The sequence below is a fragment of the Ailuropoda melanoleuca genome, chromosome 15, assembly GCF_002007445.2.
Source record: "Ailuropoda melanoleuca isolate Jingjing chromosome 15, ASM200744v2, whole genome shotgun sequence".
Lineage (NCBI taxonomy): Eukaryota > Metazoa > Chordata > Mammalia > Carnivora > Ursidae > Ailuropoda > Ailuropoda melanoleuca.
Window position 1 is genome coordinate 91,433,950 of NC_048232.1, and position 20,011 is coordinate 91,453,960.

Here is a 20,011-nt window from a genome sequence, read left to right on the forward strand (position 1 = left end):
TCAGAAGGGGAAAATGAGGCTCAGCGCTGTGGTCACTTTGTCAACGTGTGTGCACTCCCTGGTTGGTACGTCGTGCAGCAGAGGTAGGACAGGGTGTGAAGGAAGAAGCTGGTTTATTGTGTTGAGGTGCAGGGCCCAGTGGCTCTCCCCCACCATCTCCCGGGTGGGGAGAGGTCAGCACCCTCAACCCCAGGCTCTCTCCAGGGCTCAGCCCAGTCCCCAGAGCCTCCAGCTCTTTGCCCCTCCCTCCGAGGTCCTGCCCGGGAGGCTCCAGGAGCAATCCTAGCAGGCGGGGGCTGGAGAGTCAGGAGGAGGGGAGGGAGCTGCTCAGCTGTGCTTTCTGCTGGAAGTAGAACTGGAACCGAGACTGGGCGTACTCCTAGGGAAGGAAACCCACCGCACACACCAGTGAGAAGGCCTGGGACTAGCACCGCCCCCCCCCTCAAGTCGGCCCACGGATTTCCTGGAGAACATGAGGCCCTGCTGCTCCCCCTCCTCCCACTTAACTCACCCATCTGGGTTACTTACCAAGTAACCAAATTCTATGGTGGACATAGACGCCTGGAGGATGGACCAGAGACCCCAAAAGAAATGGGATGCCAGAGCATATCTAAGGAGGGCAGAAGAAACAGAGGGGTTCAGAGCACACTGGGCATTACCTGGATCCCATCCCTGAGGCTGGTCAAGCCCCAAAGCTCAAACTTCTCTCCCACTGCCTTAACTCCAACCCTGTCCTGACTCTTCCCACTCTCTGCCCCCACCTGCAGTCACAGTTGAGCTGCCTGCCTCTTCCTCAGCCTCCTTTCCTCTGCACCTGCTCTGCCGCTGCCCCCCTCCCCCATCTTTCCTCACCGATTAGCCTCTATCAGCAAATCTTCTTCCAGTTTCCTCTGTTCCTCTTGGGAGATGGTCTCACCTTTCTTGACTTCTGCCAAGTAATGGCGAATAAAATGGAGCTGATTGACAGAGAAGAGTCAGGAAATGGGGAGAGTGCGGAGCATTTCCCAGTGAACACCTTTTCTCACCATTCTTTCCAGACCTCACCTTCCTCCTCCCGCATAGGCCAGGCCCTGCTCCCCAGCCTCCAGTCCACATACCTGCTGCCCCCGGGTGGGGTAGTCTGCAGGCTGCGCTTTGTAGAAAGGCCACTCCTCGTGAGTATAATCATAAACCCACTCACAAAAATGGTTCCCAATGTCAAAGCCCCTGGGGGAATAAGGTGGACACTCACTCAGTCCCCAAATACCCTGGGCAGCTGGGATGCAGAGAGGGAGGCCTAGTCTGTTTTCCAGGCTGCTGTGGGAACAGACCCATGGAGGCCATCCTCTTACCCTCACCTGTAGTTATAACTACTGTACTCGAAGTCGACCAGCATGAGTCTGTCGGTGTTTTCTGGCTCTGAGAGCAACAAGATGTTCCCTGGGAGAATGGGGTGGAATTCTGGTCATTCCAGGGCCCTCTGGGCCCCCTCACTTTAGGAGATGCCAATGCTTTCTCCTACCTTCCTGGATGTCATTGTGACAGAAGACCACTGGTGATGGGGTAGAGTCTAGCAATTTCCTGCAGGGGAACAGGGGGCATGGGTCCTGAGCAGGAGTGACTAGAGGAGGGTCAATCAGTCTGTGGGCCAGGCCCTGACCCCAGCCCTCAGTAAATCCTGGGGAGGTGCTCCAGTAGGTGCCTGGCACCGGTTCCTGTGCTGTTCTGTTCTCCCGCCCTGCCTTCCCTCACCTGAGATTGCCCATCTCATCCTTTAGGCTGTACGTCTCCAGCAGATTCATCTGGGGGAGGCCAGCGGGGGGCAGGTCCTGGATCTGCTTTAGGTACCTGAAGCCCAAAGAATAAGAAATGCTTCCTCTGTTATCCCCTCCACCTTCTCTCCTGTTTCCCAGGCCAGGCTGTCCCACCCATTTTCCTGTCACTAGGACATATCTGGCAGGTTTTTCTGACTTGTCTGCCTTATTTGGAAGCCTGTCCTGTGTGAGAGTCCTATGCTAGACACTGGGACACCTGATCCACTCAGCGGGAGGACTGGAGAGTCATGGACACATTCAGCTGCCAGCATCAGGGTTCAGAACAGGTGGGCAGGAGCCCTAAGGAGGCTCCTGACTCACCGATCCATCGTCCCAAACAGCCAGTGGGGCTCCTTCGTGAACGGCATCTCCATGCCATGGAACCGGGCCATCTTCGTGGCGATTTCTGCTGACAGCACCGGCTCTCGAAGCTCACAGGTTTTCAGTGGCCGGCTCTGCACCCAGGAGCCTATCAGGGTGGTGAGGGGGCTGGGGCAGGAGGGGGAAGGGGTGGGGGAATGGAGGAGGGGGGGGGAGTCAGGGTNGGAAGTCAGGGTCTTGGGGAAAATGCCCTACCTGGGTAAGGGACAAGAGGGCAGACACCGGAAAGGGGGATAGGGGCTGGGGGCAGGAGATGCCCGGGGAGGTCAGGGCCGGGCTGGGCTGGGCTCGTACTGGGATGTACTGTTCCAGCCGGCCCTCTGGAAAGACTCCATAGAGCTGGGGCCCCAGCGACCGCTCTGCCAGGATGGCGAACATCACACTTTCGAGGACCAAGGAATCTACGCCCTGAAGAAAGATGGACAACCAAGGGGGCAGAGTCAGGAGGAGCCAGAGGCAAACACAGAAGGGTCTGTTTTCTCCTCCCGGCACCCCCACCCCCGTCACTGCTTGCTCTATTGCCTGGAGATGCCAGAGCCAGGTTCTAGGCACATTTGCAAGTTACTTAGCCCCTGGGCCTCCGTGTCCTCAGCTGCGCAATGGGGGAGAATACCACCTGCCAGGCTCGCTGACAGGTCCTGAAGCCAGGGGCCACTGCGGCCCTCGCTCCCTCCTCACCTGCAGGATGGCCCCGTACAGCCGCAGCAGCACCTCCCGGGGCTCCTTGCCAACGCTGGGCAGGTGGTCCGGCAGCGAGCAGCGGAAAAGCAGGTTACTGAGGCCGCCGCTGCAGACCCACACCAGGAAGCGCTCAGCCCGCGGCCGGCTGCACCTGTCCCCATCCCCCCGGATCTACCCCACGTCCGCTCGGCGCCAGGCCGGCCCCGCCCCCCGCCCCGCACGCGCCGGGGCCGCAGCATCGCGGGGTCCCCAGGGCCCGAGCTCGACCCCTGACCCCGGCGCTGGCTCAGGGGAGCTGACCCCTGACCTCCCACCTCACAGGGTCAACCCTCAGCTCCTCGGGCCGCACTCTGCGCCAGGCCCCGCCCAAGTACTCCCGGCAGCACTGGTAGGCTCGGCGCTCGGCGTCACGCGACAGCGACGAGCCGCGCCGCCGGTTCGGGGCCGCGTCCGGCCACTGAGACTGCTGCACGCTGTCCTTGGCCAGCCGGTCGCCAACAGCCCCGCCTCCGGCCACAGCTGTCCCCTCGGCAGCCATGGCGCCGGCTGGGCCAAGCCCAACGTCCAGCCACGTTCAGGCCCCTTCGGGCGGACTCGGCTCCTTCCGGCTGCGCTCGGGTCTGCTTCCGGCCCGCCTGCTCTTCTCCGGTCATACTCGGGTCTCTCCGGCTCTTTTCGGCCCTTTGCGGCGCCGCTCGGCTCTCTCCGTGACCCTGGTCGCGTGCCCTTTCCGAAGGCCGTATTCTGCCCGGCTCGGCCGTGTCCCGCCCTTACTCAGGGCGAACACCAATGACCCCTCTCTCTGGGCGGGGCCGCCCCAGAGACAGGCAGCTGCGAGGGGACCACGTGGGCCAACCAGAAGCGTCGGGAGCCGGGTCGTGAAGGCGGGTCACGTGGGCGGGGCGGGGCGTCGGCCGCCGGTTCCGCGAGCCGTCCCGGACGGGCGCGGGCGCGGGCGCGGGGTCGGGGCGGGCCGGTTGCCTGACGGCCGGGGAACCCGGCGAGGTGCCGGGGCGGGGAGATGGGCTTCGCCGGGCTCCGGGAGCGCACGGCGCAGGCGGCGGCGGCCCCTCACTGGACAGATCTGCCCCCCTGCAGTCCCGGGGGTAGTCGAGCAAGGAAGAGAGTCATCGAGTGAGTGTGGCTCGCACCTGGAGGAGAGCGAGCGTGTGGCTCACCTCCTGGGAGTGGGGAATGTGGGGCACGTGGTAGGTGATGAGCCAATGAGAGTTTGGGACCCTTGGGACAATTCCGATGACTCCAAGTGCCTTAAATCCCTAATCACCGTGGAGGCTGAAGCTCACCTCTGAGAGGAAACTCTCCCTGCTTGCAACTAATGTCTCCACGCCCAACTCCACTACCCTTCTTGCCTCCAGATCCAGACCAGGTAGAAAATCAAACCCAGGAGAAGGCTCACCTTGGAGCAGACACCTGGGCAGTTTGAAGACCGATCAGATTCACCCCACCTTGACGCAGTCCCACCTTAGGTACATGTCTCCTGCATTTCTGCTTCTGCTGGAGACCGGAGTGGCAACCGATAAGACGTGACCCAGAGGGATCTGTGGCGTGCTTGTTGGACTGCCGTGTTCTTGGGGTGAAATAGATCGGCCGCTGACTGGAGTGTTGTTTGATTTCAATAACCAGAAAGAAATGAAGAATTTGTGATCAGAAGGCAAATGTCAGTTGGTGCAGTGGAAGCACCCTCACTCTCTTTAAATTGAGCCAGTCTGAGACCCAGAGCCCACTGTTTGGAAGGGAGGCTTGGTCCTTCAAGGAGGACTCTCCAATGCCACCATAAGTATATGGAAAAAATAGCCCTCCAGTCCTTCCCCCTGCGGGACTATAGACCTGCTCAACAAATAATACTTTGGGAAAGGGACCATCCAGACCTTTCACGGGCTCTTAGAAACAGGGTCTGAGACACTTGTGCCAAAGTACCTGAAACATCACGAGTCCCTGGTTACAGAAGGGACTACGATGTCAGCTCATAGATGGAATCCTGGCCCAAGTCCTGGGGTTATTTTTTTGCTCCCAGTGCATACTTGGGATGATTATACCTAGCAGTGAGCAGATTCCGACCCCGACCTGTGGAATAAGAATCATGGTAGGAAGAGCACAGTGGGAACCCACACCACCTACCCCTCCAGGATAGTAAGTCAGAAGCAATGCTGCATTCCTGCTGGGATTGCAGAGATTGTGTCACTCTCAAAGACATAAAGTGGTGGTCCCCATTACATCTTCAGTTCACCTGAATGGCCCTTGCAAAATCCAGATGGATGCAAGTAAAGGGTGGTGAACCACCACCAACTGAGCCAGGTAGTAACCCCAATCACAGTAGCTGTATTAGTTGAGATATTTTTACTGGAACCAATCAATGCTCTCTGGCACCTGATAACGCAATTATTGATTCGGTGACATTCTTTTTAATTTCCCGTAGCAGAGAGTAAATTCCCAAAAGCAGTTCATGTTTTTATGGGAAGAACAGCCAAACATTCATTATCCCACTTCAAGATGGTTTTCACCTTCCTGCTCTCTGTCACAATTTAATCCATCTCTTGATCATCCAGACATTCCACTAACACTGATAACATCATGCTAGTTAGATGTGGTGAGGAAGGAAGTGACAAGTGCTCTGTCCTTGATAAGACAGTGCAGATCAGAGGATGAGAGAAAACTTCAGTAGTGGTGGATGGAGGCTGTCACCAGTGAAGTTTCTGGGTACGCTGTAGGGCAAGACGGAGTGTCCCTTCTAAGATGACGATAAGTTGTTTCATCTTGCATAACATGGTGTACCTCTGGGTTTTGGAGTCAGCATGCTTGGGAATGCTGTTCTGACCCGTTTATTGAGTGGCTTGGAAGACTGCCAGTTTTGAGTGGAGCTCAAAGCAAAGGAGGCCTCTGTAGACCCAGATTGGAGGATGAGTTCGCCTGCCACTTAGCAGAACCAGTGGGCTAGGGTTGGACTTACTTGTGGTAAATAGGGATTCTGTATGACACCTTTGGCGTGCTCCCAGAGATTTGCAGTGCACACACTGAGGGTTTTGAAGCAAAACCACGCCTGCAGCAGTGGAGAACTACTCCCCAGTTGAAAGCAGCTTCAGGCACACTACTGGACCCAAGTAGAGATTTAGTGCCTGATTACGGGGCACCAAATGACCATGTGACTTCATCTGCCTGTCCTGAGCTGGATATCGACAAATTCATGAAGACAATGTGTTAGGCAGGCTCAGTAGCAATTCATTGCACAGTGAAAAAGAGTTGGCCCAAGCTTGTCCAGAGAGCACCAGCCACTTACAGGAAGAAATGGCTGTGGCCCCCATGTCTCCTACCTTGTTGCACCGATGCCTATCTCTTAGGAGACAGGAAGAAAAATTCAGATCTGGTTCACAGATAGGTTGACTTGATGTGTTGATATGACCTTTAAATGAATCACTGCTGAACTACAGTCCCATTCAGAGTGGCTCTAAAGGAAAGTAATGAGGGGAAATCCTCCAGAGGGCAGAGCTTCGAGCAGTACCCTTGGATATCCACTTTGTAGGGAGAGAGCGGAAGGACAGAGTAACCGTCTAAGGGAAGAATGCACATGAATTTCTGAGTGGTGACAGATGTCTTGCTGACTGGCCAGGGATGTGGAAAGAGCGAAAGAGGAATACTGGAGACAAGGACATCTGGGAAAGCAGATGAGCCTATGGAAGACATCACAAATGTGTGGATCTTGTGCCTCATGTTAATACCCACTGCAGAGGGGTCACTGAATGACAAAGTGGATGGGCAGATGTCAGCCAGCTTCTGTCCTTGGCTACCCTATGCTTGTATGGTGTGTCCATGAATGGAGTCGCCATGGTGGCAGGAGTGCTGGTTGTGTCCACTAACGTGGGCTGTCTCTTCTCAGAGCTTGTCTAATTATTACTCTGGCTGCACTTCTGACCTCTTAGCATCCGAGGTCAGTGCTGAGCTCTGATATGGCACCGTCCCTAGAGGACTCAGTGACAAGCTGGTTTCAGCAGATCCTTTCCACCCAGGAGAGGGCATTGATCCAACCTTATGGAATTGACACCTGCTCTGGATATGGGTTTGCATTCCCATATCTATATATGCACAATGTATTAGAGTAGTATCACTATCCAGAACCTTAGAGAACCTTGATTTACCAACATGGTATCATGTGTAACATTACTTTGGATCAAGGTACTTATTTTACAGTGAAAGAAATACAACAATGTATGAATTGCCATGGGAGCCACTGCTTCTCTAATATCCTGAATTATCCACAAGCAGCCCATCTAATAGAAAGATGGAGTGACCTCTTAAAGACTTAACAAATGTCCCAGCTCTGGGACATAGCCTGGGGAGTTGGGATATATACACTGAATTAAAGCCCAGTGTATGGTGTTGTGCCCCAGCAGATACAATATATGGATCCGGGAACAAACACACAAGTCTAAGAATCCAGGGGTTGGGATATCTCTCACTATCACTCTCAGGGACCCATTCATAGAACTTGCACATTGTCTCTGTAACATTAAATTCTGCTGGATTTGGCCCCTGGTTCCCAGGTAGGGAACACTTCCATGATGGGACCTCCACAGGTTCGAGGGAAGGACACCCACACTGAGCCTCAGTCTGAAAATTCCATAAGGTCACTTTGAGGTCCTCATGCTTGTGAACCAGCAGATAGAGAAGGAGGGGATAATTGAGCATGATTATGAGGAGATAGGGTTGCTGCTACTTAGAGGCCACCAGGAGTTTGTCGGGCACTTTGAGGATTTACCTGGGTCTGTCCGGTTGCTTCCATGCCAAGTGGTAACAGTGAAAAGGCATTTCATCAGCCTCAGCCTGCCAAGAGCAAGGCAACCAAGGGCTCAGAACCCCCAAGGAATGAAAGTCTGGGTAACCCATGAAATGCTGGCTGGGGGGAGGGAAGTCTAGAGTAGGCAGAGAAGGGAGATGACGAGTATTGGTGAGAGCCTCAGGAGCAGTTGCAGTAGTGTGGACTATTTTTGTTGTATTAAGGTGTGTGTAGAGGTTGTGACCAGCCTTCTCCTCGAAGACTCTGACAGACTGAACTCAGCGTGGTACCTGACTAGATCTGAGGGCTGTAAGAGCTGGTCTCGATGACGTCCTCAGCACACTTTTAATTACGGAGGGTTTGCAGAGCTGCATCTATGGCACCTGCCATGTGTCTGCACTGTCTGCCCCCAACCTTCTCTGACGCCACAGGAGCCCGCTTGGCCTGCGTACCAGCACAGCCCAGGTCTCTGGAGGCAACCTCAGGGACTGGGGACAGGAGACAGTGGGTGAATAATTGGACAACCCTAGGAGGCGTTCTGTATACTTCTCAGGAGGCCCTGGTGAGGTCAAGGTTGTTACCCAGAGCTGTGACCTCAGGAACACGATGTTTTGATTTCTCCTTTCTCTTCTCACTCGCCCCCTCCCTCACTTCTGTTTCATGGGATCACTTCCTAAACAAACCACTTATACCCAAGTCTTTGTCATAGGCTCTGCTTTCCAAAGAACCTAAACAAAGACACATGGTAAAAGGACAAAGATTTTTGCCACTTTATATCCCTGAAAAGATACTGGAGAATATGTGTGGGGATGGATTACAAGGACACAAAGCCAAGAACTGATTGTAGATTAGTTCACATTTATCGACATGGATGTCGATAAATCCAACTTCTTCTCCAAAGAAGTTCTGGATTCAGTGTTTTGGTTGAAGCCCTGGGATTAGTTATAACTGTGCTTAGTTGGCTGAATGTAGCCTGGACTTTCTGACAGCCTGCACCCGGAGAAGGTGAGAATGTGCTGGAATAGATTTGTCATGTATATAACAGCCGCCAGTCTCCTCTCTTTGTTTCCTTTCATTAGTCCGTTATGTTGATTTAAAAAATATGTTAGATAGATAGTGTTAAGAATTTCTTTTCAAGGGGCGCCTGGGTGGCACAGCGGTTAAGCATCTGCCTTCGACTCAGGGCGTGATCCCGGCGTTATGGGATCGAGCCCCACATCAGGCTCCTCCGCTATGAGCCTGCTTCTTCCTCTCCCACTCCCCCTGCTTGTGTTCCCTCTCTCGCTGGCTGTCTCTATCTTTGTTGAATAAATAAATAAAATCTTTAAAAAAAAGATTTCTTTTCAAGATGGTGAAGGGGTGTAAAATATTTGATATGTGTTGGTTCTGTTAGAGCTGTGAACCCTAACTGGTCTCATTTATGCCCATGACTCAATTAGCATCCATATGCTTGTGAGTGAATAACAGCTTGCCAGGATTGATATTCTTGGGTCACTGTTAGTTTCCTGTTGCCACATAACAAATCACCACAGTCTTGCGGACTTAAAACAACAGCAGCGTACAATGTATTCTTTCACAGTTCCGGAGGCCGGAAGTTTGATCAGGATCACTGGCTGGGCCCAGGGGGCGGGAGGGCTGCACTCCCTCTGGAGGCTCTAAGCCTAGTCTCTCCCGGCAGGTGCCCCTCAGCTGGCGGCGGCTACACTCCAGGCTCTGCCTCCGGGGGCAACATTGCTTCCTCCTCTTCTGACTAGGTGACCTTGTGCTTCTCTTGGAAGGACACTTGTGATCCCATGAGGGCCAACCTGGGTAATCCAGGATCACCTCCTCATCTCCAAATCCTTAATTCAGTCCCTTCTGTGAGGATCCTTTTCCCAAATAAGGTCCCGTGGACAGGTTCCAGATTAGGATGTGGACATCCTGTGGGACACGGTTTTCTCAGCAGTTCTTTCCCTTTGAGCTTCCAGCTCCTTGCTCCATGGTGCTCCAGTCCTGGGCATTGCAGCTGAAAAGTTGAGCCCTTGCCTAATTTTTCTCCTTTGGACATGATTTCATTCTGTTGCCTGCATACTTGAAGAAGTATGGTATGTTCGTGCTGAATGGATCTTTTACTTATATATAACTTTGAAACATCATGCCTTCGTTGGTCATTTGGAAAATATTGGTTCACTGAGTTATGTGGATCTTCCACATTTTGACGCATTTTATTATATAATATAAAAAAAATATTTAAGCATCAGGAAACTTTAACCTCATGGTGATAGACACAGGTTTTCCAAAATTCTAGGTTTTGCTTAAAAACTCAAACTTTATCATTGACAACAAATACTATCACTTCTTTTCCTTGAAGTCACATGCTGATTTTATTCATTTTTGAGAAAGTGTCTGTAGGATATGCAAATCAGAATAAACATAGTTCGTCAATTTTCTTTTAGTAAAAATAGTGTTTCATGAAAGTGGCAAGTTCAGCTGACCAGATAAGCAGTTGTGTAAGTAGCTACAGCACTGTTGTACTTTAGTACGCGGTCCTTTATGCCATCACCCTGAATATTAAGAATTGTTAAGTGTCAAGACAATAAAATTAGTAGTTTTTTATTGCTTAATCAACGAAACACTTAAATGAAACTGCTTTTTCCTCTCTTCAACCCCCGGCCATGTGTCAGATTACCGTTACAGTTTGGTACCACTGCCTTGGTTTGTGCAACCTAGCCATCGCTTTTGCACCATAAATGCAAATGTCAACACAGTGGAAAGTCAAGTGACATTTCAGATTCACACAAGTAAATTTGACCTTGCTGAACTTTAGAAACTCCAGGATCCAGGGACCATATCTTTTTTTCTTTTTAATAAAGATTTTATTTATTTTTTGACAGAGATAGAGACAGCCAGCGAGAGGGGGAACACAAGCAGGGGGAGTGGGAGAGCAAGAAGCAGGCTCATAGCGGAGGAGCCCGATGTGGGGCTCGATCCCATAACGCCGGGATCACGCCCTGAGCCTAAGGCAGACGCCCAACGACTGCGCCATCCAGGCGCCCCCAGGGACCGTATCTTGAGAACCACTGTAATAATATATTATAGAGATCATAGGATATGCGTATTGTCACTTTTACTAAGTATTGCTAACTTCTCCCCAAACGTTATCCCCATTTATGCTCTGTAGCAATTAGGATACTATTTGGCTGTGAATCACAAAGACCCAGAATAACTGTGTCTTAAGTAAAAGGGAAACTTTAGTGATGCTGTTCTATGTGTTGTTGAACACATAGAACACACTAAGTGGGGTCCCTGGAATTACACAGTACACGACCTGTACGATTTTGTGCAGTTTACATAAGATTTGTTTATCTCATGCAAAAGTTTAGAGGTAGCCAGCCCTGGGCTTGAATGGTGGCTCTTTTCCATGAAGCCTGTAAAGACCCAGGTTTCTTTTATCTTGTTCTGACTTTATGTCCTCCATTCCCAAGGTTACTTCATGATGCAAGATGACTGCTCCAACAAGTGCTTCCAGATTTTAGCCAGCAAGGATAAGGATGGGAACAAATGCCTCTTGCCAACAGTCTCTTCAGGGAAATATCTGGAAGCTGCCACATGCCACAGCGGCAAGGGAGACTGAAAAATGTATTTATGTTGGAGGGCTAAATGCCCGACTAAAAGTCAAGGATTCTAAAATTATAGAGGACCAGGAGAATAGATATTGGGGGACAATTGGCAGTTTCTGCTGAAGTCCACTCTTTTGGCCATTCATGTATCTATGCACTCTCCTATATCTGGAACAAACTCACTTTATTCCTAAGGGAGACCATTTGTAAAAGTTCCAGCCAGTTGCAGCACCCAGCTCACAGTTTAGGTTCTCTGAGTTATGTGCGGTTTGTTTCAAAAGGTCTGATGTAGATCCTTGTGGTCCCATGATTTAAAAATGAAATGATATGTTATTTGTCCTCCCAACATAATCAACGTATAATGGTTTATAGGTACAGTGATTTATAAACTGAAAAATATTTTATGTGTCCCAAATATACAATGAGAGAGTAGGAGTAGGATAAAATAATAAAGCCTCTATTTATAAAAGGCAACATGGGAAATGTATAACAGTCTATGGTCCATGGCAATTTCCAAATCCTATTAAGCATGAATAATGAAGACCCCTACCCTGAAAGAAGGGAGTTCCTTGTTTTGATAGCCCTGGCTCTGTCCTCTGGGATGTTCTTCTTTGTTGGTTGGGCTCCATGTTCACATCTGGGGAGGGCGCAGCTTGCTGCCTGCTTGTGGAGAATAACTTGGGGGCCCCTATTGTAGATTTCTGGAACTTTTTCTCTGAGTAGACCCTTTCTTTCTAGAACTCTCCTCTGTCTCTTATCTGAAAATTCTAAATACCTTGGCTTCTCCAAATCCTGACTCTGTCTTCTGAACTCATCAGGACTGCCACATTCTGATTGGACCCTCCTCCCTGCAGTCAGGAAGTTCCTCTGTACGGAAAACAAGGGCGATTGTAGGCTTTATGTCATTGATTCCCTTTATCTTAGGGACTACAATCCTGTGCTGTCCTTTGTCCAATGTTTAAAAATAGTTGCTCCCTAAATAAACTGCCCAACTATTAAAAAAAAAGAAAAGAAAAGACAATAGTTGCTCCCTATATTTTGTATTTTATTCAGTTTTCTGGGTTTTCCTCCCCACCCCCTTTGGAAGGAAGGCAAGTCCGATATCTGTTATTCCAATAATGCCTGGAAGATATTTAAAAAATCATTAATAATTGTTGAATGTTTTAAATTTGCATCTTTTGAGGTGATCATGCAAATCTTCTCCTGGTTCATGAATGTGTTGGATTACCATTGGACGTGGAAGTGGGGTGTTGAGCCATCCTTGGATTTCTGGGTTAAACGCCATGTGGTCAGAATGCATTTACAAATATACACTGTTGAATTTCATTATCTAGTACTTTGTTGGGACTTTTGTATATATGGTCATAAGTGAAATAGACACGTAATTCAGTAATTTTCTTGACCTAGTCTTACACGTTGGGGACTTCATAAGATTAATGGAGATGTAATATGGCAAACTAGATTCCCAAGTAGAACTTCCCAATGAAAATGTTTTAAAATCAAGGATAAATCAAGAAATAACAAGTGTTGGCAAGGATGTGGAGAAAAAAGAATCCTCATGCATTGTTGGTAAGAATGCAAACTGGTGCAGCCACTGTGAAAACACTATAGAGTTTCCTCAAAAAATTAAAAATAGAAATATCATATGATTCAGTAATTCTAGTACCGGGTATTTACCCAAAGAAAACAAAAATACGAATTCAAGAAGATACATGCATCCATATGTTTACTGCAGCATTATTTAGAATACCCGAGATATGGAAGCAACCTAAATGTCCATTGATAGATGAATGGATAAAGAAGAAGTGGTGTATATATATGCACCATATACATATATGTATACATATATAGGACTACTCAGCCATAAAAATGAATGAGATCTTGCCATTTGCAGCAACATAGATGGACCTCGAGGGTGTTACGCTAAGTGAAATAAGTCAAACGGAGAAAGACAGATACAATATGGTTTCACTTATATGTGGAATCTAAAAAACAAAACAAATAAACAAAAAGAGAAACATAGACCCATAAATACAGAGAACAAACTGACGGTTGCCAGAGGGGTGGGGGTGGGGGATGGGCAGAACGAGTGAAGAGGAGTGGGAGATCCAGGGTTCCAGTTATGGGATACATAAGTCATGGGATGAAAGCTACAGCGTAGGGAACACAGTCAGTGGGATTGTGATAGTATTGTATGGCGACAGGTGGCAGCTACACTTGTGCTGAGCATGACATAGAGGCTGGTCGAATCGCTAAGCCGTACACCTGAAACTAACGTAACGTTGTGTGTGTCAACGGTACTTCAATTAAAAAATTATAGGATAAACTATTTTCTAAAAAAAATGTTTTCTAAAATCTTTGATGATCTAGTAAGAAAATAAGGGACTAAATGGGATGGAAGGCCAGAGGGGTAAGTGGAGCACAGCACACTGCTTTTGATCAGAGACATTTGGTCAACTGAGAGAACTTGGATTTGGGGTTTTATAGTCTATGCTATAAATAAATAGTTAAATAGTGTCCCCCCCAATTCATATCCACCCAGAACCTCAGAATGTGACCTTTTTGGGACACCCATCTAGGTTAGTCCATAGAGCATGCAACTCTCGATCTTGGGGTTGTGAGTTCAAGCTCCATGTTGGGTGTGCAGCCTACCCTTAAAAAAAAAAAAAAAAGAAAAGTGCCCATATTTAGAAATAGGGTCTTTGTAGATAAAATCAGTTAAGATAAAATCGCACTGGATTAGACAGGGTCTTAATCCAATGACTGGTATCCTTATAGTAATAAGAGGGAAATAAGACACAAAAACCTAGGGGAGAAGATCATGTGACAATATAGGCAGAGATTGGAGTGATGGATCCTTGAACTATGGAACTGGCAACCACCAGAAGCTAGGAAGAGGCAAGGGGGGATCTTCTCCTAGAGCCTTTGGAGAGAGCATGGTCCTGCTGACATGTTAATTTGGGGCTTCTCGCCTCCAGAAATGGGAGAGAACAGATTTCTGTTGTTTGAAGCCACCAACCTTGTGGTACTTTTTAATGGCAGCCTTAGGAAACGAATAGGTACCCTCTGAGATGGAGAAGACTGAGAAACATCACAGAGCCTGCTCCAGGAGGGGAATTTAACCAGAAACCAACCCTCTACAAAACGTGGCCTTCAAAGAGTTAAACCCTCAGTGTAAGGGTGAATTAAAGATCTACTCTGTCCTCTGAGGACTGAAAAGAAAGTTGTTTCAAATTTGGGGCAAAGTGAAGTGTGTGTGTGGGGGGAGACAGAGATAGAGAGAGAGAGACAGAGATGCTGAAAATTTAGAACAAGAAGCTGGCCCTTATATAGGTTGGCAGCTCCAATTCATATGGTCGGGGTGGTCCAAGAAACCTTCAATGAGACATTGAATATAGAGTGATCTCAGGTTGGTAATGCCCATAGGTGCGTGGTAGAAACAAACACAAATTGTCTCTGATGATACCCACCTTTTTCCTAGGCCACAGAGTTTCCCATAAATACAAACCCAGGGCTAACGAGCATCTCTAAGTTAAAAAAAAGTAATCAGCAAGATAATGAGGAATCATGAGAGCAAACTGGCAGTAACCACAGAGCACATTTCGGGTAACAGAATGATCAAATGTGTTATCAAAGGCCTATGTTCAATATAATTTAAGTAATAAAAGGCAAGGTTGAAAATATGTACAGAAACTAAGCAACTATGAAGAATAATCAAACATTTTGAAAAGGAACTCCAGACGGAAGTTCTAAAATGAAAGTTTTAATTTAATTGAGTGTCACTTGAATTTAAATTTCAACTAAATTTAAAACTCTGTGCACAGCTTTAGCATCAGATAATAAACAACTGAAGAGAGAATTCATGAAGTAAAATGTGAATAAACTACCCTGAATATTGCCCGGAAAGATGTAGAGATGGAAAGCATGAAAAAGATGCTAAGAGTATGGAGGCTGGAATGAGGAGGTCCACGGGGGTCTGAGTGGGGCCTCAGGGGGAGAAGAGAGGGAGCAGGGGAGGCAGTATTCCAGGAGGAACTTGCTGTGAAATTTCCAAACCGATGAAACTATATGGAGAAATCCATACAGTTGAGAAGCTCAGTAAACCTCAGACAGAAAACAAACAAACCATTAAACAAATGCACACCTAGATACATTGTATTGAAGCTTCAGAAGACCAAAGACAAAGAAAAGAGTTCTAAATGCAGCTGGAGAATAAAGAGAAATGGCCTTCAAGGGAATGGCAGACTGAGAGGTGATGTCTCATCGCAAAGAGGCAATTCAGAAGAAGACAGAAGAATGACAACTTTGAGTTGATGATGGCAACTAATTATCTGACCTAAAATTCTATATCCAGTAAAAGTATCTTTCAGGAGTCTGGGCAAAATAAAGACATTCTTAGACAAATAGAGAGTTTACCTCCCAGAGCTCTCGATAAAGAAAATGCTAAAGAAAGTACTTCAGGGATGCCTGGGTGGTGCAGTTGGTTAAGCGACAGCCTTCGGCTCAGGTCATGAACCCAGGGTCCTGGGATCAAGTCCCACATCTGGCTTCTTGCTCAGTGGGGAGCCTGCTTCTCCCTCTTCTTGCCACTGTCCCTGCTTGTGCTCTCTCTCCAACAAATAATTAAAATTAAGAAAAAAAGAACTTCCTTTAACATTAAAAAAGAATGGACTTCAGGCAAAAGGAAAATGGTATCACAGGAAGGTCTGAGATGCAAAGAAGAATGAAGACACAGAAAGAGGTTAACATTTGGATAAATTTAAGTAAACAGTGACTGTTCAAAGCAAAAATAACAATTCCTTATGTGTCTTTAAAAGGAAAATTAAAATGCATAATAGAATTTAAATTGGAACTGGAGTGAAATCCAGTTAGAGTCTTCTAGGGTCTTTATATTGTTCAGGAAGAGGGTAGAAACATCAATTAATTTCAGGCTTTGTGAAGTTTAATGTGGGTGTCATAAGTAAGAGGGTGCCTTAGATCAGATTCTTTCAAAAATTGTGCCTGGCGGCGGTTAAGCGTCTGCCTTCGGCTCAGGGCGTGATCCCGGCGTTATGGGATCGAGTCCCACATCAGGCTCCTCTGCTGTGAGCCTGTTTCTTCCTCTCCCACTCCCCCTGCTTGTGTTCCCTCTCTCGCTGGCTGTCTCTATCTCTGTCGAATAAATAAATAAATAAAATCTTAAAAAAAAATTGTGCCTGGGACAGAGGTTCAAGTGCAAGTAGCTGATCTGGATGGGCTTGGGACTGCTCTGACCAAGGTATAGCAAAAGTGATACCATATGACTTTCAAAGCTATGTCAGAAAAGGCCATGCAGTTTCTGCCTGGCCCTCCTAGGATACTCACTCTGGAGGAAGCCAGCCATCTTGTTAAAAGTCCGACCACCTGGAGACTACCATGTGTAGATGTTGGCTGACAGCTCCAGCTAAGACCTCCGTCAACAGTCACTATCTACCCCCAGCCTTGTGATTGAGCCGTCTTGGACATCCAGGCCAGCTGACTTCTGCCTGTAACCACACCACACAAGAAACCCCAGACAAGGACTTTCGAATCCCAAATTTATGACCACAAAACTGTAAGCAGAATAAAATGGTTGTTTTAATCCATTGAAATTTGTGGTAATTTTCTACACAGCAGAAGTAATTGGAACAGGTTTCCAATTAGGTCAAAGAATTGTGGGTGTCATGGTGATACAGTAAGAAAGCAAGAAAAACAGGAGATGATGGCTAGAGACCTGGATGCTTAAAATCAAAAGTGAGATGGGGCGCCTGGGTGGCACAGCGGTTAAGCGTCTGCCTTCGGCTCAGGGCGTGATCCCGGCGTTATGGGATCGAGGGCACAGCGGTTAAGCGTCTGCCTTCGGCTCAGGGCGTGATCCCGGCTCCCCCTGCTTGTGTTCCCTCTCTCGCTGGCTGTCTCTATCTCTGTCAAATAAATAAATAAAATCTTTAAAAAAAATCTATAGAATAAAAGACAGATTAGTTTGCATTTATTTATTTTCTTTCTTTTAAAAATATTTATTTATTTATTTGAGAGAGAGCGAGAGAGAGAGAGAGAGAGAGAGAGAACACATGGGTGGGAGGGGCAGAGGGAAAGGGAGAGAGAAACTCAAGCAGATCTTGTGCTGAACATGGAGCCTGACCTGGGGCTCAATCTCATGACCCTGAGGTCATGACCTGAGCTGAAACCAAAACTCAGATGCTCAACCAACTGAGCCACCCAGGCACCCCACATTTATTTATTTTCTAATCTATGAGAAAATTGCCAGAAAATGTCCTCTGACTTTTTAGAATTGATCTGTGATTGGGGTTGCTGGAACTCTGTTGCTATTTCAATTTTCCCATATAAGTCCTGTCAATTTTGTGTTTTGTACTAACTGTACATGCCATTAGTGGACTTTAGAGAAAAACAAATCATTAATGTGGAGGAGTTGTTTAAGGGAAGGGAAAGGAGTCTGGAAGGACACTGACAATAGGTGGTCAGGAAGGCAAGAGGAAAACCAATAATGATGCATGGGGCCCACCAGCTGAAGGAAGGGCCCACCAGCCCACCATGGTCAGGTCCCTGGGGATCTCAGTTCTTTCATCCATGCAAAGATGGTATGAGAGCCGTATGAGGTAACACATGTAAATTTGATGAAATGTGGGAGATGTAAGGTCATAAACCCCGTCAGGAGATTGTGCCTTTTCATCAATGTATCCTTGAGCTGGGAAGAACAGAGTCCTGAGGTTTGGATGCAAATGGGTCCTAGTGTGAGGAGCATGGGAAAGAGGAACACTGAATGATTGTCATGAGGAGCTAGGGCCCATTCCTGGAGTTTTACACGTATTATCTCATGTGAGCCTCATAGCATCAGTGTACAGATGAAGAAACTGGGGTCTGTAGGATTGAGTAACTTGCCCATGTCCAGAAAATTGATAACAGGTAAAGATTGGGACCACAGTCTCTCAGACGCTAAGGCTGATGACTTTCCATTTGTGCTCTGGGGACAGATTGAAGACTTCACAGGTAAAATTGGGAGTGGAAACTCCAACTTTATGACATTAATACTCCTGGAATCTGGAGGCAAATCATCTGATAAGAGGGAGGGAAAGAAGGGGAGAGGCTTGAAGAGGACTGTGGGAATGATAATTTGAGATGGGATTTAGATATATAAGGCTTCGTTTCCAGGTTGGTGCAATTTCAGACAGAGGTGATCCTGAGGCTTTTTATGGGAGAGGTCATGAGAATTGAAAGGGTCAAAGACTGTTGACTGATCAGAAGTCAAGGAACTGACGTACCAGGATGTTGGATGAGTCATTTATGTAGCCATTTATTAAGTTAACCAGTTTGATAACAAGACAAGAATGAAAGGAAATCTGGAAAGTGGGAGTAAAAACTATGAATTCTAGGGAGTGATCTGGATTTTTGTGGGGAAAGTCGGGGAGTTTTCAGTGTGTCCAGACTCCTTGAAGCTCAGAAATGGGGAATGTTCTCAGTGCTCCTAAAATTGAAAAGACAGCATGATGACAAGGACTTAATGCTCCAGACCTGGTAAAGTCCATAAGTCCTCTCATTTATTCATTTCTTCATTCACATATTTGCTGGGCACCTGCTGTGTTCCAGACTCCAACTGTGCTTGGAGGTTCAAAGAGAGATAAGATAGTGTCTCTGCTCTCCTGCAGCTCTCATTCATTAGAGAGGATAATATAAACTATTAAGTACCATTCTTAGAAAAATACCGTAATTGAGACAAAATGTAAATTGTGGTTGGGGCACAAAATAGGGCACAATCTGCCTTTGGCCATAGGCCTTGTCTCCCAAAGAATGATGTTGTCTTTCCCAACATGCATGAGCTCCTTCTGCCTTGTGGTTTCCAGGCATTAATCAAGTGCTTCATCCTTCTCACAGAAATAATTTTCCACAGAAGTAATTTTGACAAAGAAATGTCAGGGCACATAATTTTCATCCGGTGGGGGGAGGATAATTTCACTGCACTCTTGTTGAAACTCCAGCCTCCTTTAGCCAAATCTTCTCCACAAAGTCTCCCTAACCTGCCCTTCCAACCTGTCTTTACTCACAACACTGATCTGCCCTCTCCCACCCCAATGCCTGCTGACCCGGACCTAATCTAACTCCTCCAGCTCGATTTCAACCATTGCTTTCCCCACACATCTGCACAGCAAGTCAGAAAGTCAGAACACATCAGTATCCTGAACGATGACATACACATAGTTGGTGCTCAGACACAGTTTTTCCAGTTGAATGAACATAGCCTCAGGGTTACACCCAGTGCCCATCAGTACCTCTGTCCAGCCTGCGTAGTCTGTGCTGTGTACTGGAGGTTCAGTTTTAGCCCCAATCAGCATCCTCTGTGTGACCAACTTGGGATCCAGCCGGGTCAGCATCCGTTGGTCAGATGTCTCTGTCCAGCACCGATCAGCACCCTCCGGGAGAACAGCTCCTTCAGCACCGATCCGCACGTTTTAGGGAGAAGTCTCCTTCGGCCCAATCAGCACCCAGAGGCGGACAGCTCCTGCAGCCCCTGGGGACGCACGGCCAGCCCAGCATCCGGTCTGGATCCCCTCAGGCCCAGGCTTGGGACCCCAACTCTTCAGACTCTTCGGGACTCCAGCCCAGTTCCAGCTCCGGGGCCGCGCCCGCCGCCCCCCCCCAGCCCCTCCCCCTCCCGGTTAACCCGGGATCTGTGGACCCGGACCGCTGCCGTCCTCCGACGTCCCACCGCAGCTTTCTCACCGAGGGCTCTCTCTCTCTGCCCCCCCTATCCGCAG

General features: G+C 48.0%; 1 protein-coding gene and 1 long non-coding RNA gene across 4 annotated transcripts; both read right to left on the reverse strand.

Moving 5' to 3' along the window:
* Positions 1-96: 96 nt before the first annotated feature.
* CHKB (choline kinase beta) lies at positions 97-3,630 on the reverse strand. 3 transcript variants are annotated; one of them, XM_011222371.3, is made up of 11 exons: positions 3,170-3,628; positions 2,853-2,961; positions 2,469-2,582; positions 2,115-2,248; positions 1,732-1,827; positions 1,502-1,560; positions 1,338-1,419; positions 1,098-1,206; positions 853-956; positions 529-610; positions 97-379 (listed from the first exon to the last, which is right to left on the reverse strand). In XM_011222371.3, exons 1-11 carry the CDS (start codon positions 3,391-3,393, stop codon positions 305-307), a joined length of 1,188 nt encoding a protein of 395 aa, XP_011220673.2. In that variant the 5' UTR covers positions 3,394-3,628; the 3' UTR covers positions 97-304. The 3 variants fall into 3 exon arrangements, 2 of the variants coding, with proteins under 2 accessions (XP_011220673.2, XP_034499808.1); XM_034643917.1 differs by having other exon boundaries at positions 2,370-2,582; XR_004620758.1 differs by lacking the exon at positions 1,098-1,206 and having other exon boundaries at positions 320-379; positions 2,370-2,582; positions 3,170-3,630.
* A 14,897-nt stretch (positions 3,631-18,527) lies between these two features.
* Positions 18,528-19,981, reverse strand: LOC117796438. Its single transcript, XR_004620964.1, has 2 exons — positions 19,526-19,981; positions 18,528-18,723 (listed from the first exon to the last, which is right to left on the reverse strand). It is a non-coding gene; the product is annotated as an uncharacterized LOC117796438 (long non-coding RNA).
* Positions 19,982-20,011: the final 30 nt, after the last annotated feature.